The sequence below is a fragment of the Ursus americanus genome, chromosome 4 (assembly GCF_024610735.1).
Source record: "Ursus americanus isolate L20-20 chromosome 4, mUrsAme1.1.p, whole genome shotgun sequence".
Lineage (NCBI taxonomy): Eukaryota > Metazoa > Chordata > Mammalia > Carnivora > Ursidae > Ursus > Ursus americanus.
Window position 1 is genome coordinate 85,397,932 of NC_142130.1, and position 16,728 is coordinate 85,414,659.

Here is a 16,728-nt window from a genome sequence, read left to right on the forward strand (position 1 = left end):
AGAATATATGCAATATTGGACCTAATTCTGCAGAAGTAGATATCTGATTAGAAATTTGCAAAACACCTTTTTTGCCAGCAAGTAACCATCTCTGTTCCATCTCTTTTTCACGCGCTCATGAAGTCCGCTGATCCTGCTGAGAATCTGAAACACATTAGTACATTGAGTGATGCTTTTTCTGGGAGCAAGTAATAATTTGCACATCTAAAACGAAAGCCTTTCATCTCTTAAGAAGTAGTATAGTTAGAAAATCACAAAAGGACCCCAAAGATAAATAAGGAAACACTGAGTGGTAGAAAATGTTTTGCTAGATTTTCAAACAATGTTGGCTTTCCATTTATTCTTGGAAGTGAATCAGTAAGTGAATTTGTTTCAACATATACGTTAAGTTAACCAAAAATAAATCGGTTTGTCTTATTTACACTATCTAACTACTGAATGGATATTTAAAGGATATTAATTTGAAATACTAAAATTATCAACATGCCTGGGATACAACCCAACTCCGTGTGCCACAGAAATGGAAGTTCTACTAGCATGCGATGCTGGAAAGGCACAGACTTCAGATTCAGACACATTTACATTTGTGCGCTGCTTGTCCACTTTCTAAAGATCTTACCTCTTTGGGGTGGAGTTTTGGATGGTTTCCGTTTTTGTACATTGCCAACTTTTTAAATGGAAAACACTACACAAAATTTCATATATTATATTTACATACATATGATATGTGTGATCAGAAACACAGCCAGTGAACAAATTGATTTTGAATGCAAAACACTAAGATTGGGTGGGTTTGGATTTCAGGCTCTAGATTCAAGGAACCTCATCACAGAATTTTGGTCTGACTTAAAACAAGGCTTATTTTCAAACGGCACATGGTGAACGCACAGTCCTTCGCTACCAAGGAATTTTTGATGCCATGTGCTTGAGACCCAAAGTCATGTACACTGAGATGGCAGACTAATTTCATGCCACCCAGGGATTCAGACAGACTTCATGTAATCCCAGTGGTTTGGGGTCTGTCAAAGACATGACAATCACAAATTGATGCTTCTGGATAGGTTCTCAGGTCATCAGATTTTCAAAAGATTCACTATTAAAAGGTTACTGCTTATATCATATGTTTTCAATAAACACTTGCTGCTTTCTGGGTTTACCACTTAGCTATTTGAGCTATATAAACAAAATTCAGCAATTTCTTTTACCATTCATTAACTTGGCTCTTGTGTAAATGTTCTGCAGATACTGAAAACATTCTCCAGGCACCCAAGGAAAGGAAACATAAAGGATCTCTGACAAGAGATCCATGTATCCTACACTGTGTAGCATGGCCATAGTCGTAGATACCTTACCTGTCTGTAAACCTTGGCAAATCTCTTATAAAGTTTTTCTTGGATTAAGTCTCCAGATTATTGGTGTGGGCAGACATAAATGAGAGCAAAGAAGCACAGGAAGATCTGGGTTCCAAAAGAGCACTAAAATGACCTCTTGGGGCAAAACTAAAGTGACATCTGTATTTTTGAACTGGGTACCATTCTCTCAAAATTCACAATTTTAGAGATGGATTGGGTTCTAATGTGTCATCTAGTCTACCTCATTAGTCTTTATGTTAGCGGTGAAGAAACAAGTCAAGAACTAGTGAGATGCGTTGCTCAAACTTACACGGTTAGTTGGAGAAAGCATTAGAACCCTGACTTCTTAAGGGAGGTTCCGCCCTTCTACATCGGGCCTGAGAGATTTTTGGTAGAAGGCTTTCTGATTAAACCTTGATTTATAAAAGCCCTCTTCAACTGAGTAGTGCCATCGGTGTTCTAAACCCAAACTGCTCTTATGTCACAGTGGATTTTGAAGTTGAAAGAATAGATGGGAGCAAGACACTGAGAATGCCTGCCAGTTGCTAAAAACGACAAAAAAGCGAAAACAAAAACAAAAAACAAACAATTTGATCTGTCTCCTCATTATTAATACATATTCTCCTCCTCGGTGTTCACTGTGCAGCGAATTGAGGCAAGCACCCTGTGAAAGTATTTCTGTTAAGAAGTCAGTAGAGCTGAAGTACATTCAAGACAAGTATCCACAGACTTGATGAAGCTACCAGTCTTTATATCAATTAGTGATAATCTACTTTTGAAAGATCCAGAGCTCAATGAAGCAGAATAAATAGCCCCAAAACAGACAGTGAGACATGTATACATTTACTACCTGATAAATAATGCATCAGCAGGGGCGCCTGGGTGGCACAGTCGTTAAGCGTCTGCCTTCTGCTCAGGGCGTGATCCCAGCATTCTGGGATCGAGCCCCACGTCAGGCTCCTCCGCTGGGAGCCTGCTTCTTCCTCTCCCACTCCCCCTGCTTGTGTTCCCTCTCTCACTGGCTGTCTCTCTCTCAAATAAATAAATAAAATCTTTAAAAAAAAATAATGCATCAGCAAACTACAGGGAATGGATTATTTAACAAATGGAGCTTTAAAAAAATTAGCTACTTGGCAATTTAAACATTTATATTTACCTATTACCATGCTAAAAAAAAATGAATTCTCTCTACAGAATAAGACGGTTTAAAGGATTAAGTGCAAAACTCAAAGTCAAACAACAGAATGGAACAAGCTACTTGTTCAGTGGCACTATTGTTAAAGGGTAGAACTCAAACACACCTTATATTTGTTCATTGGGTTGGACCATTTTTTTTTTAATTTGGATATTTCCAAAACGCTTTATTAGAGTAGCTCTTACTCTTATTAATTTTGCTTGAAACATTGTAAACCAGCTGGTTTTCCATCACAAGTCTTTCCACAGGTCCGGAGAAAAGTGCTTCGATTCCTCCTTTTGTTCCCTCTTCACCCACCATTTTGTATTCTGTTTTGTCATTTGTCATCACCTTTCCTCATGGGTTTATGATTTTCTTCAGAGTTTAATGATCTTTCCTAAGCCCTTTCCACCACAGTTGTTTCGATTTTCTGCCAAGTTAAGTCAAACATCTACTGTTTTCTGTATACGTCTAGCCTTAAAATACACTCATTTATAACTTTATTTTTCACTATGAAAATATTTGTTCATTAGAAAATGAAAGTACAGGGGTTCCTGGGTGGCTCAGTGGGTTAACTGTCTTCCTTCGGCTCAGGTCATGATCCCAGGGTCCTGGGATTGAGTCCAGCATCCAGCCCCCTGCTCAGCGGGGCGTCTGCTTCTCCCTCTCCCCCAGCCCCTCCCCCTACTCATGAACCTGTGGGTGCACTTTCTCTCTCTCTCTCTCCCTCTTGTTCTCTCTCTCTCAAATAAATAAATAAAATCTTTTTAAAAAAGAAAATGAAAGTACAGAAAATATTTAAAAGAAAGCAATAACATGTAAGTTTACATTTTAATCAATTTCTCTCCAGCTATTTCTTTGTGTGTATCTGTGTGTGTGTATGTGAGAGACAGAGATTTAATCATGGTCGTGGTGAGTATGGAATTTTACAACTGGTTTTATTCTATTTTCATAACATTATATCAAAAACAATATGTAGGTCATTAAGGATTCCTCAGTAGCAGGACAATATGCAATTAAATGGATAGGCACACCATCTCTTATATAACCTTTCTCTGTGGGACACTTAGATTGTTTCCAGTTTCCATCATTGTAAGTAGTGCTTAGATAAACGTCCATTTACAGAACATTTGGAAAGATCTCTGATTATTACCAAGTATAAATTTCTAGATTATGGAAATTTTTCTCATCTGTGTTTTTTCTTTTCATGTTGGGGAAATGTAATTAAAAACAAAATTTTCCAACTCAGAGACTTTTCCACAAAGGTAGTAGAGAAAGAAATCAATTTCATTATTTATTATTATTATTATTATTATTATTATTATTATTATTATTATTATTTTGAGAGAGAGAGAGCATGTGTGTGTGAGTGGGGAGGGTGGGGTGAGGGAGAAAGAAAATCACAAGTAGACTCCATGCTGAGATCATGACCTGAGCCAATATCAAGAGTCAGGCACTTAACCGGCTGAGCCACCCAGGTGCCCCGAAATCAGTTTCATTATTGGATAAGCATTAAATCAGAATGTGAGTGCATGACAGGCGATCTGCTACGGGATTACAAAGGAAGAAAGAAAGCTCACCTTTTTACATAGTCAGGTGGAAACAACCCATTACATACATGTTTTCGAGATAAACAGCTATTCCTCAAGCAAAAGGACTTGACAACACCTTTGTCACACAGAGTTCATCCCAAATTTACCTGGTAATTAGGGTGATCATCTAGGTTAGCTAATGACTTTATCCAGAAGAGAAACAAACTTCTCGTATTTTTGTGATTAATCATTTTGCAACTTGACACAAGACTTACGCTCCCACAAAAACCAGAGATGGGGTGCTACCCCCCTCATGCTTACATTTAAAAGGGAGAGCTCCCAAGTCCTACAGAAAGACATTCCTGGATCCCAAAGCTGACAAAAGGTCTGTCTAGTATTTAAAGGATTTATATACATTTCAAAGAAAGGAGAAAGCACTTACAAGTTTTCTAAAGTAAATGCTCTAAGAGAAAGGAGAGGAGTAAATCTCTTCCCTTATTTTCAACAGGAAGAAATAAGCCTCTTATTTTTAATTCATATTTGTCCTTACACCTGCTTTTGTCCAATAGAAAACATGTTTCCTTTTATCTAATTTAAAATACAAGACACCTTTTAAATTGTGCCTATGTTTCATGAAGTCAGTCCATTTGAAAGAAAAAATTCTCTTTAAATTCTTAAAGCCTCATTTGCACCTAAAGTGGATTGAAGATGGTCCCTATTCTTTGAGGTTCTCCCGCTGTGTAGTAGAGTTTATTTTCCCTCTCTTTGACCCTGTGATGCCTTTGACCAATTGTAAATGGTGAAAGCTACACCAGGCCTATCAAAAGTATTGTTTCTTTCCCTTGGATCCTTATAGCCCCCATCCACAAGGCTCGGTGTCTGACTACCTTGCTGGAAAGACATGGTGAAGAAGCCCTAAAACTACACGTACAAGAAGAGGGATCCATCTGAATCCAGACTTTCAGACATCATTGCCAAGTGCCAGGCAGTGAGGAAAATTGTTGTCATGGGCTCTCTGGACCCAAGCTCCCAGCTGCAGTCAGTGCTACAGGCCAGCTGAGCCCTGCTGGGATTTCTAACTGACAAAATCATGATATATTAAATGCTTGTTGTTTTAAGTCACCAAGTTTTGAGACAGTTTGTCATTTAGTAAGAAATAACCAGAATGGAGCCTAACGCTGAATCTTTTTTTTTCCCTCTTTTCATTCTCCTTTTGATAAATGCAAAAGCATTGTATCAAGATTCAGTGTTGGACCACAGTTGGGCTGTAAGATGAGGCTTCATTGCCTTCAGAAGGCTTCTCTGCTTTGAAGCTGGAGGACAGTTTAATTTCTAAAGCATTTCTACAATTTAGCATCTAATAAATCATCTAATAAATAATTCCCTCCTCAAAGAGAATATCCAGGTATCTACCCATATGTCTACTCTAAGGAGAAAAAAAAGCATCGGAAAGCTGGTCCAATTCAGAAAAAATAAGAGAGAGAGAGGTAAAAAGATTCATTTACGGTTCTGGCACAAGTATAGTCTTACTAGCTTACAGACAAAAACAAAGAAAAAAGTCTTCAACCATGGGCTTTCTTCCTTCTCACCACCCTTCCCACACATCAATTGCAAAATGCAAAAAATAACCACAGATAGAAGCAACAGAGTTAATGATTTTAGAGCCTGGTAGTTAAGGAGGAGGATAGGGTGTCTGGAGAAAAACCAAGGAAGACATAGGTAGGTATATGGATGGTTTTCCTATTTGTTTTATTTTGCTTTATTTTGTTGCCTGCTAGTAAAATTTATCCCATCTTTTAAAAAATTAGAAGTAAAATAAGAAAAGCCATTTTTTCTTTTAACCCATTACTAAGAAGGGTTGTATAAATTCTTCCCTGAATCAGGAAAATGTTCAATTCTGACTTTTTGTCTTTTTCACTGCATTTTTTGGGTGGAGTATTTCTTTCCTCTATTTTTTTTTTTACAAATAAATATATTTTTCTCTGCATTTTTTTAAATGGAATATTTTTTTCTCCCAATATTTTTATATTTTTATAGAAGTTCCTTTCTGTTTCCAATATATTCATATGTATTTACTGGCATATGAAGAAGAGTCAGGGAAAGGGGCAGACAACGGGGTTTAACAATATAAGAAAAAGAGGACTTACAATCCACAGTGATTCGAGGGACTAGAGGGGGGGCCCACAGAGCTCTTAGTCTAAGGAAGATGAAGCTTGTCTTGCAGGTGGAGAGTCAGACCAGCTGATGCACATCTGTCTCACAGCAGGACCGGGCTGACACGGGGCTCACCTGGCCCAGGGGGTGCGTGGGCACAGACAAAGGGAGCCAGGATAGCAGCTCAAGGGCTCAATTATCTCTGACAATAAAGGATGACGAGGGCGTTGCAGACCATCAAGGTCTTGGGGAAAGAATTCCTAGGTGCCAAAGAAATGACATGAAGCCTGACGGGCTAGAATATGGGCACTGTGGAACCTAGAGCAGAAGATCAGAAGAAAAAAGAATTCCAAGGCTGGACCGTTACATAACTTTGTGTTCTTCTGTTTTCCATGCTAAAGGAGTCCAGTTACCTGCAGGGCTGGGAAGGCAGTAGTTCTGAACTTGAGAACCAGTGGTGACATATTTGTAGTGGTTTCCTGGAGCAAATGTTCCTCCCAGTTCTGGGGCCAGCCAATCCCTTCCTTCTGTGTATTGCAAGAGTCCTGGGTGACCAAGGCTCGCCTCTTTTCCACATTCCTTTCCTTGCAGTCCCCTCGGCCATTCATTGCTTTAGTATTGCCTTCAGATTGGCTTTATGAAGGACAGAGTTGCTAGATCCTGGACTAGCCACAAAATGCCTTTCTCTCTCACTCACAGAGGAATGTGGTTCAACGTCCTCAGGCTGAGGATTTGCTCTCCCACGGCGTGACTTTGTAATCCACCATCTAGCTTCTAGGTTTGTGGTGAAAATATTGGATGCAAGTGTGATTTTTTTGTTGTTGTTGTTATTGTTGTTAAGTAATTTCTTTTTTTTTTTTTTAAGATTTTATTTATTTATTTGACAGAGATAGAGACAGCCCGCGAGAGAGGGAACACAAGCAGGGGGAGTGGGAGAGGAAGAAGCAGGCTCATAGCGGAGGAGCCTGATGTGGGGCTCGATCCCATAACGCCGGGATCACGCCCTGAGCCGAAGGCAGATGCTTAAGGACTGCGCCACCCAGGCGCCCCTGTTGTTAAGTAATTTCTTGTGACTGGTGGAATCTTGCATACGTGGGTTTTTGCTTGTTTGTTTTTGTTTTGTTTGTTGTCACTTTAAGAATTAACTACAGACTTTCTTTTTAGTTTTCCCAGAACCTCAGTGAGTCCTTTCTATCTGCAAATTTGAGACTTTCATTTTAAAAACTGATTTTTTGTGTCAAGGGACTGCTCCTCCTTCCATCTGGTCTTTATAGTCTCTCCAAATTTGCTCTTTAGGTCCTTGAATTTGTTCTCAGTCCTCTGGAGTTTTCCTCACGAACTGCATCTTTTCCTCTGTTTGCTCTGTGTTACGAGCTTGTCTTCTACTCGGTCTTCCAAACCTCCAATTCTTACCTCAGCATTGACTCCCCGCAACTCTCCATTCCTTGCAGCTTTTTCAAATGTGGAAACCATGTTATTTAAGTAACAAGGAGCCTTCTAATCCTGCAATTGGATATGCTTTAGGCTCTTATAGGTATTTGTTTGTTCGTGTAAGATGTCCTCTCTTTCCCAGCAGGTCTGGTTCCTCAAAGGTTGCCTGCCAGTTGTGAGCATTCAGCCTGCACTTCCTTTTTCTGGCTGTTGAACCCCGTACGTGATTCTAGGATCTCTTTTCTTTGTGGAAGTTAAGTGGCCATAATCAGCCACAGCACACCCGAGGGTGGCAAGAGCTCTCACTGTTGGATGGTGATCTAGTGACCTGAAAGTTGCCATCTCCCCACTGGGGCCCTGGGAAGTCACCTCTGAGCTCCCAGCCCTCGGTATCCTCACCCTCCCAGGCCCCAGAATAAGAAGGAACCCCGTCCCCGTGTGTACCTGCCATAGTTTTTCTGACCTCTGAGATTATCCCCCACGACTACACAGGAGTACAAATGTCTCCCTCCTCCCAGGACTACGTGTGAGGCAGGCAGAGCCTACAGGTCTCCCTGTGGCCCCCTCGTCCCCAACACAGAGCTTCAGGCCTGACCTCAGGCCTCTGCACCAGTGATCCCTGCCTTCTCATTATTCTCAGAGTTGACTACAGCCCTGCTCTTTCCTCTTAGAATGTGGCAGAGCCTGAAGATCTGCAGAAAGCAGGCCTCTGGGCTCTGCCTGTTGGCAGGGTCCCAGCTGCTCCTCTCCTTTGCACACGGGGGAGTGAGGTCAGTGCTGAAAGGAAGGGTTGCAGGGATCCAGGGGGGGCCTTCTCAGGACAATGAAGGAGGCCTGGAGAATTTGAAATATGAGGCCTATGACAGGAATCTAGGAAAATGCAATCCAAGGGAAAAAAAGTGCTGGGTGTCAGAAACTAAGAAATAGCTAATCTTGTAGTTTAAGACAGTGGAGAAAGGGAAAAAAAAAAGTATAGCAAAAACTGATGGTGAGGTCTACCCTGGGGTCAGTGGGAAAGGGTGCTGTGACCAGGGACGCATAGGAAGCCTAAGAGATGAGGTGGTGAGATCACACTTGACTGTTCACAAAGTTTACTCTAGAAGGGATGCCTTTGGACAGCATTGCAGCAGGAAGAACAGAGGCTTTTCTTGAATTAGGGTGTATATGTGTGTATACAGATACACAGGTATATATGTGATGTTATATATAACATCACCTTGAGACACAGTGTTCTCATGATCTCATATGTAATTCACAGAATTGTTAGAAGACGGATATGGTAAAGACAGAAAAGCACCAAGCACGTGGTAGGCATGCAATGAAGGCTACATTTCCTGCTCTTGCTTTGTACTATAAGATCACAGATTCTTTGAAAACAAAAACATCCCTGTATCCCTGAAACTTAGCATGGTGCAGCCCAGTGACTGTTTGAGTAGTGCGTAAGAGAGTCAGTTTGAATACAGAATCAGTGGAAGGGGTTCCTGGTGGGGCAACAGGTGGTACAGTGAAAAAGAAGGGAAAAAAAAAAAAAAAACAGCTCTAAGGTCAGGTTATAAAACCATGTCCTCTGTGTTCTTTCCATCACCTCACCTTGTTTCTCCATAAAACTACATTATAAAACAACATTATAAAATGTCCTCTTGTACATAATGTGCTCCTAATCAAACCGTTTCCCATTTCCAGTGCCTCTCTTTCAAGATATTGAAGAAGCCCGGGGCACCCGGGTGGCTCAGCCATTAAGCATTTGTCTTCGGCTCAGGTCATGATCACAGGGTCCTGGGATCGAGCCCCGCATCGGGCTCCCTGCTTGTGGGGAGCCTGCTTCTCCCTCTCCCACTGCCCTTGCTTGTGTTCCCTCTCTTGCTGTCTCTCTCTGTCAAATAAATAAATAACTAAAATCTTAAAAAAAAAAAAAAAGATATCGAAGAAGCCTTTATGGCATGTGAATTATTCTAGTTTCTGGACATTGACTTCATAATCGTCATACTGGTGATACACCGATGGTTCTGTGTGATAAAGTTCGCCGTGACTAGTCTAAGACAGATCTCCCTCCCCATAGTTCTCATCTGCTAAGGCATTTGGACCCACTTTCTGGCAGTGGAGGATTCCTACAAGGGTTATGTACAAATGACTGTTTGTACACGCAAGGAGTATGGGGGTGAGATGCATTTCAGGAAGAACGGAGATAGGAATGTGGTGGGGGGCTGGGGCAAGAAGTTCCTACAGGTCATGACAGTCTGGAAGGCTTTTTCAACCAGGTAGGAAAGAACAAAGGTGACAGTAATTGTGGAAAGTTGGAGAAAGGTTTCAGAGCTATTCAAGAGGTGGTGCCATAAGGAAAATTATCAGTGTTCTCATTCTGTTGTAGAGAAAAGAAGAGGAAAATAAAAATCGAATTTGGGGCTTTCAGGAGAGCTTTCTAGGTAAAGAGGATGTTTGGTCAAGAACGGTATTTAGAAGATTGAATTACTTCTCCAAGGCTCTCACTTTTCCCTGCTTTCTGCTCTCATGAATGGTTTGACCCAAGGGGGCAAGCATGCCTAGGATAAATCAGCATTTAGCTGTTGTGAAATCACCAACCCCAGGTGGGGAGAAACACCACTGGAAGTTTTCCCAACTAATACTAGTGAAGCATGTCATTTCCACATACAAAAGTCAGTTGATAAACTGAACACTCCCAAAGAAAATCTACTTTCCCTGAAGAGAAAGAGCATGGGCTGTGCAGTCAGATGGTCCTTCTTCTTTCTCCTGACTCTACTGGGTCATCACTGAACTGTCCCCAGGTGTCCTCATCCGTGGTGATCTTTAATGATATAATTCATATAAAGCAGCAGAAATCCTAGCATATAATATGTGCCCCTAAAACATTAGCCACTAGTATTAATTAATGTTATTTGTCAGAGCTAGAAGCTTACCTGGCTATGGAAAGTTTTTACAGAAATGGCTTAATAGTGGCTTACTAGAAAAGGCTTAAACATACATAATATTTACAGTAGATAGATTTGTTGGAACCTATAGCATTATCTTAATAAATTACAAATACACTGTCCGCATCAAATATTAGTGTATGAATACAATGATTATGAGGCATAATGCTGTTAAATAATATATAGTATTTTATATTGTCAAAAATTGATTCTGAATCTATCTTTATATTTAAAATGTGGCCTCTCTTTAAAATTAGAAAGCTGAAAATATCAGGATTTAAAAAATTCTTTACAGGTTAATGAACAAAGAATGAAAAAATATCAAATTTATATAAAAGTTACAATTTATTAATATAAAGGACATAAAGCAGATATATACAGTCACTTAAGCTAGAAAAATACAGATACAAACTTTCAAATTGAATTATCAGTTGCATCAAATTTGGGGGAAACACAAAGATACAGTATTTCTCTATACCTTGGTAAGACTGAATAAAAAATGGAAAAAGTGAAATATTTACTTTTGATGGGATTGAAATGATGATTTGAATTTCAGTATCTACATACATCGTAAGAGCAGATAGAGTATACAAAGGATAAATCGTTTTTGTTTTTCGGTAAGCAACTAAAAACTAAGACTTATTATTGTCCTATCCTGTTATTTATATTGAAAAAAATCCCAACGTCTGTATTCAAATATATATTAAAATATTCACGTACATACAGGATTTCTCATCAAAATGCATCCTTCTCTGACCATAAAAACTTCAGAGGAAAAAAAAATTCACTTTCCTGAAGTCTTTAATGTTTTTTAGCCTACGGTTTTATCTTTCTTCTTAGTATAGCCCTGCAAAAGCAGTTTGAATGCAAAGCCCTCTGACAAAATATCTGTCTTTTAAAAGATGTTCATTTAATATACAAGAAAAGAAAGGCCTCTGGGGAAGGAGGATAAAGGAGTGAGGATTTCTAACCTCTAGGTTGAAAAACACGGTATCAGAAGCCTTTTAGTTTCCTTTACGCTGCTGATTAAAGCCTTCGTTTTAACCCTCGTTATAAATCGAGCACGTTAATCACTAAGCTGTTTTTACACAATTACTATTAACCTTCTTCCATCTTATCCCCGATTCCCCTGCAAAGCAATAACTGAATTTTATTTATTCAGTGTATTGAATCAGTATTTCATTTAAAACAGAACCCCGTAAGCCTGTCTCTATTTATGTGAGAGAGAAATGTCAGGCTGATCTACATACATAATGCTGTGTCATAGAGAAATCACAGTTGTAAAATAATAGAGTCTTTAACAACGTCATTTTGAAGTAACTGGTGAAAGGAAAAGATGCATGAATCATTTTAGAAAACATATTACTGCACTTTCTAGAACAATCAAAGCACTGTGTGGAATATCTCATTCTGCTGAAATAGCTTATAGAATCATAAATAGTCAAGGCACAGTTCCTGTAATTAATGTTAGGCAGTTAAGAATGGCAAATCAATGTTCCTTTGGGTTCCATTTTTAGAAAACAGTGGGCATTTCAGTCATTTACATGGCTTTCTGGTAAAGTTAGAAATTAGACCCAACTACACATACTGACTTCTGGAGTACACGCTCGGGGACTTCTTTTCCGCGTGATAGCTTTTCTGGGTTGTGCGATGGGAAGGGACGGAATATCTGTAGCTTCTGCTCTTTTCACCGTAACAGGAAACACAGCAGAACAGTGCTCCCCCAACGATCAGCACCAGCGCCGTGGTCCAGCCTATGTAGAGAGCATCTCCAAGCTCATGCTTTTGGGCAGTCTCCACTATCGGGTTGTAGAAATCTCTGATGATGGAGTTGGCGACCCAACTCACCGGGATGAGCACCAGGACGCCTGTGACGATGAAGATGATTCCAGCCGTTAGCAGGATGTGACCCTTCACCTTCTCGTCGTCCCCAGTGCACCTGGTGCATTTCATGCCCAGCACGGCGGTCATGAAAGCCAGGAAGGACAGCACAGAGGCAGCACACATCAGCCCCCTGGATGCCTGTAGGTCCGGAGAGAGAGCCAGCAGGGAGTCATAGACTTTGCACTGCATCCTGATGTTGGCTTGCCTCACGCAATTCATCCACAGTCCTTCCCAGAAGTTTTCAAAAACCACAATGTTGCTCCCGATGAACGCGGACACTCTCCACTGAGGCATGATGGTGACAGCCAGCGTGCCCACCATGCCAACGCCACCGAGCACCAGTCCAGCGATTTGCAGGGCGTAGGTAGCCATTGTCCTCTGGGATGGGTTCGATCCCAGCAGCCTCCTGAGCAGGTAGGGCTGCTCTGAAGCAAGTTTCTCTGTGCCTCAGGAGAGAACAGTTTTCCCGCAGCAATGAACTCAGAGCCCAGCGGTTTTTCAGAGCTGCTTTGCTCCTTCTAGCTAGATTAAATCCAGTGTTGGCTGGCTGAAGTGCCCCCCCACATTGACTAGGACAGGTAAACTTACAAATCAGGTGGGGCAACTTTCTCAGCCAATAAGAGGGGGATGGTAACCCAGGTGTGTCTAAACCGACAAGAGATACTTGGAACAACTGGACCTGCACATAAACATTCTTTGTACTTCTCACTTTTCCAAGAAGACAGCCGTGTGTTTACCTGCAGGCACAATTACGAGAGTTTGCACAATCATCAAGAAATGCACCAATCTCTTGCAACATCAAAGGTGTACTTTGTACAGGCAATTCTGAAACTCTTTATAAGAGCTGCTGTGACCAAGGCATAAAATAAAATAATCTGCCTAAGAAATTGGCTAGGACTGTCAAAATGCCAAAGTGAAAAGAGAGTAGGGGATTGATAGATCGCTCATACCTGGGAAACCACATTCTTTGGGACACATGTGATTCAAGCAGTTGATTTAATGTGTCTACAATTTCAAAGCAAAGCTGACTGTGGTGAAATCAGGGAACTGATCTCACCAATGGACAAAATAAGGCGAAAGTAATTAAATATACAGGGTTGTCCTCTTCCATGGTACCAAACACATATTGTTCTCTTTTGAGCCAGGAAAACTACTTAATTGGTACTTTCCTGATAATCTTGATTTATAAGAAAAACAGTGACAAAAACTAAATGAATCCATGTGATTTTCCTATGTAGCAAGCACTCGAGATAGCAAGCGATTCATTTACAGATCCATCTTCCTCTGTGGCTCCATCTTTGCTGCTCTGTCTTCCTAGACTCAAGGAACTCAAATTCAGTTGATAGTCTGAGTCCTGGGTCTCTATAAATGGCTGATATTTCTATATAACATATTTACAGGATAAGGTGATTGTGTTCTTGAATTGAATTGTCTTAGGTGTTGACTAAACTGGTCTTTAATACCGTGTCTGCTGGGGGAGATAGAAGCCCCTGAATGTAAAGCAGTTTGAACTCTCTCTTCTCAAAATAATGATGTTGACCGTGGTGGTGCAGAAATGAACAGGCATGTTGATTTGGGAAACTCCACCAGCACTTTTCTCTGGCGATCCACTGGAGTGCTCTTCCTTTACAAATCTTTTCAAATTTCAAGCTGTACTTTCATCTTATCTTTACGTCATAAAAATGGTCTTTTCTTTACAATTTTACTTCTTCCCTACTTCCTTGTACAACCTGAACTCTGAGTATGGGGGAAGGTGTTTCTTGTTCACTTATTAAACTTTGAAATTTAAATGGTTCCAAAAAATCTGAATAGTTTGCAGAGGTTATAGAAACAAAAGTGGTACATGGCAGGGAGGGGAAGAGGAAGATGCCAGAGTGAACCCTCTTTGAAAAAACAAATAAAACAAAAGAAATGGATAGTAGTCCAAGTTGTTATTTTATTAGACGGGACAGGTTGAAAGTTACAAAATTAACACTTGATATTTACAGCAATTTTCTCACTTGTTGCCTTGTTAAGGACTAAACTATAGGGTGTTCCTTATGCTGACGGGGACATCTAGCATTTTCTCCTTCGGGTTTGTATCAGTTAGAGATTTGTGGTGGAAAAGGAAATAGTCATCCACAGTAAAATAGTTGAAATCAAAACAGCAGATTTTTTTTTTTTTATCTTTAATTGTCAACCTGGGAAAAGGAGTGGCATAGCTGGTTGAATTAATGACTAAATATAAATCTATAAATATTTTATATATATATATTACATATACACACGTATATGCACACATGTAGGGAGTCAAATCAAATTTCTTTTCTAAATTCATGTGTGACATATTTTGGGGAGCTCTGTTTAGATATTGCTAAATATCTCCACAAAATGGGAAAAGTTGGGACAGAAACAGGAAATTACACATACAAGAGCCTGTACCTTCATAGGAGCTGCTTCCCAGGTGCACACCCATGCACCTGTGACTTCGTGTCCTATCAAACCTCTCCTCCCTTGAGCATCGAGATTTACCAGGACCTTACTTCATAAAAAATATATTTTCCTCATTTCAAAAATATTAGTACTTTACCACTGAAATTGCCCTGGCCAGAAGATTAGGATCGGAATGAGAAACCAACCCTGGGTTGACATTAAAATAATTATGGAGGTAGCTGTCCTCACAGAAACTAGCCCAGGGCATCCAGGTAGGTTTCTTACCACACAGTGATCCAGCTAACCCCATCATATTTTGAAATGATTGTGCCCTAAAGGTTGTAGGACATGAGAAAGACAGAGAAAAATGGTAATACTAGTTTGCTAGGGACAGAGAGGCCTAAATTCAGAGATTAAACGACCAAGTTAACTGCTTACCTGCTTTTCTGTCATATTATGTCTCTACGAAATGACTAACTTGCCTGCAAAATTCAGAAAGCAATGATGGTTGGAGAATAAACAGATGGATAACATTGTTGCTGTTCTTTAATTCTGAACTACAGAGCAACCAACACAGATTATTCTATAATCTGTACTCCCATTTCTATGGAAGAAGCAAAAGACTACCAAGAACCCATGAAAGAAAAGCATGCTCTTGTTGACCCACTGCGTTCACTCTCTGGAGATCTCCCTTTTGTCTATATTATCAGAAGCATGATTTAAGTTTAGCAATTAAATTTACTAAATTAAATTCAGCCCTGATAACTACATAACACATGCGAATGCTTTCCCTTTATAAACGATAACACACAATGTCACTGTCAGACTGCCCTTGGTTTTGTCATCCTTATTCCTACAGCAATTAATCTTTAACCAACAATCCTTCAGTCTGGGGTTTCTATTAATTCTTATCACTACTCGAAATAATCTTTGCTTCTGCCAATCAAGCAGTTGCCAATTTCTATTGTTTTCTGGGTTTGCTTTTGTATTTATTTTTCTCTGTTGTGTTGACAGTTTTCAACCTGTATTTATTTTTAATTATTTTTCACTGCTAATTAACTGTACTTGGCTGATCATCTTGTCCTGAGAAAACAAGTGAACATATCGATAGATCTCTTTGTGTGTGGTTCCCAAAATAATATTGTGCATTGCTACATGTTCTTGAGCTATCGTCCTATTCATCCTTCACGATGACCAGCTGTTCATGTTCTCTGTGCTCAAAGCCCTGTGTCCATTAGCAGTTCCCTCCAGGTTTGCCCCGTCTATGGTTCATATTTAATTGCTCTATGAACTCCTTCCTGTATACTAATTATCCAGTGTCTTTGTTACTTCAGGCTGCTTTAACAAAATGCAATAGACTGGGAGCTTAAACAACAGAAATTCATTTTCCCCACTCTGGATGCTGGGAAGTCTGAGATCATGGGGCCAGATGGTGGAGTTCTGGGGAGAGCCTTTTTTTTTTTTTTTCCTGGTTTGCAAATGGCCATTTTCTTGCTGTTCTTGGCAGAGAGCGAGAGAGAGAGAGAGAGAGAGAGAGCTATCTACTCTCTTTCTATTCTAACAAGGACACTAATTTTAGATCTAAACCTAATCACTTCTCAAAGACCCCACTTCTAAAAACCACTGCATTAAGGATTTCAAATACGAATTTTGGGGGGAGACGAAGCTGCAATCTATGACATTGAAATACTAGCAAATCCGATTAGTTAATCCACATCTGAAAGTTCTATTCTTAATGTCTCAGGAGTTCTCTTTATTCTAGGACCCTCCCCCCAAAAAACACATAAATGTAAATAAAAAATAGACAATGGGAATAATGATTACTGAAATGTTTTTCTCTTTCTTCTACTTTCCACTGCATT

At 40.0% G+C, this 16,728-nt stretch overlaps 1 protein-coding gene across 1 annotated transcript; it reads right to left on the reverse strand.

Moving 5' to 3' along the window:
• Positions 1-10,896: 10,896 nt before the first annotated feature.
• On the reverse strand, positions 10,897-13,014 carry CLDN8 (claudin 8). Its single transcript, XM_045785687.2, has one exon. The coding sequence runs from the start codon at positions 12,824-12,826 to the stop codon at positions 12,149-12,151; it is 678 nt and encodes a 225-aa protein (XP_045641643.1). The 5' UTR covers positions 12,827-13,014; the 3' UTR covers positions 10,897-12,148.
• Between the last annotated feature and the right edge of the window lie 3,714 nt (positions 13,015-16,728).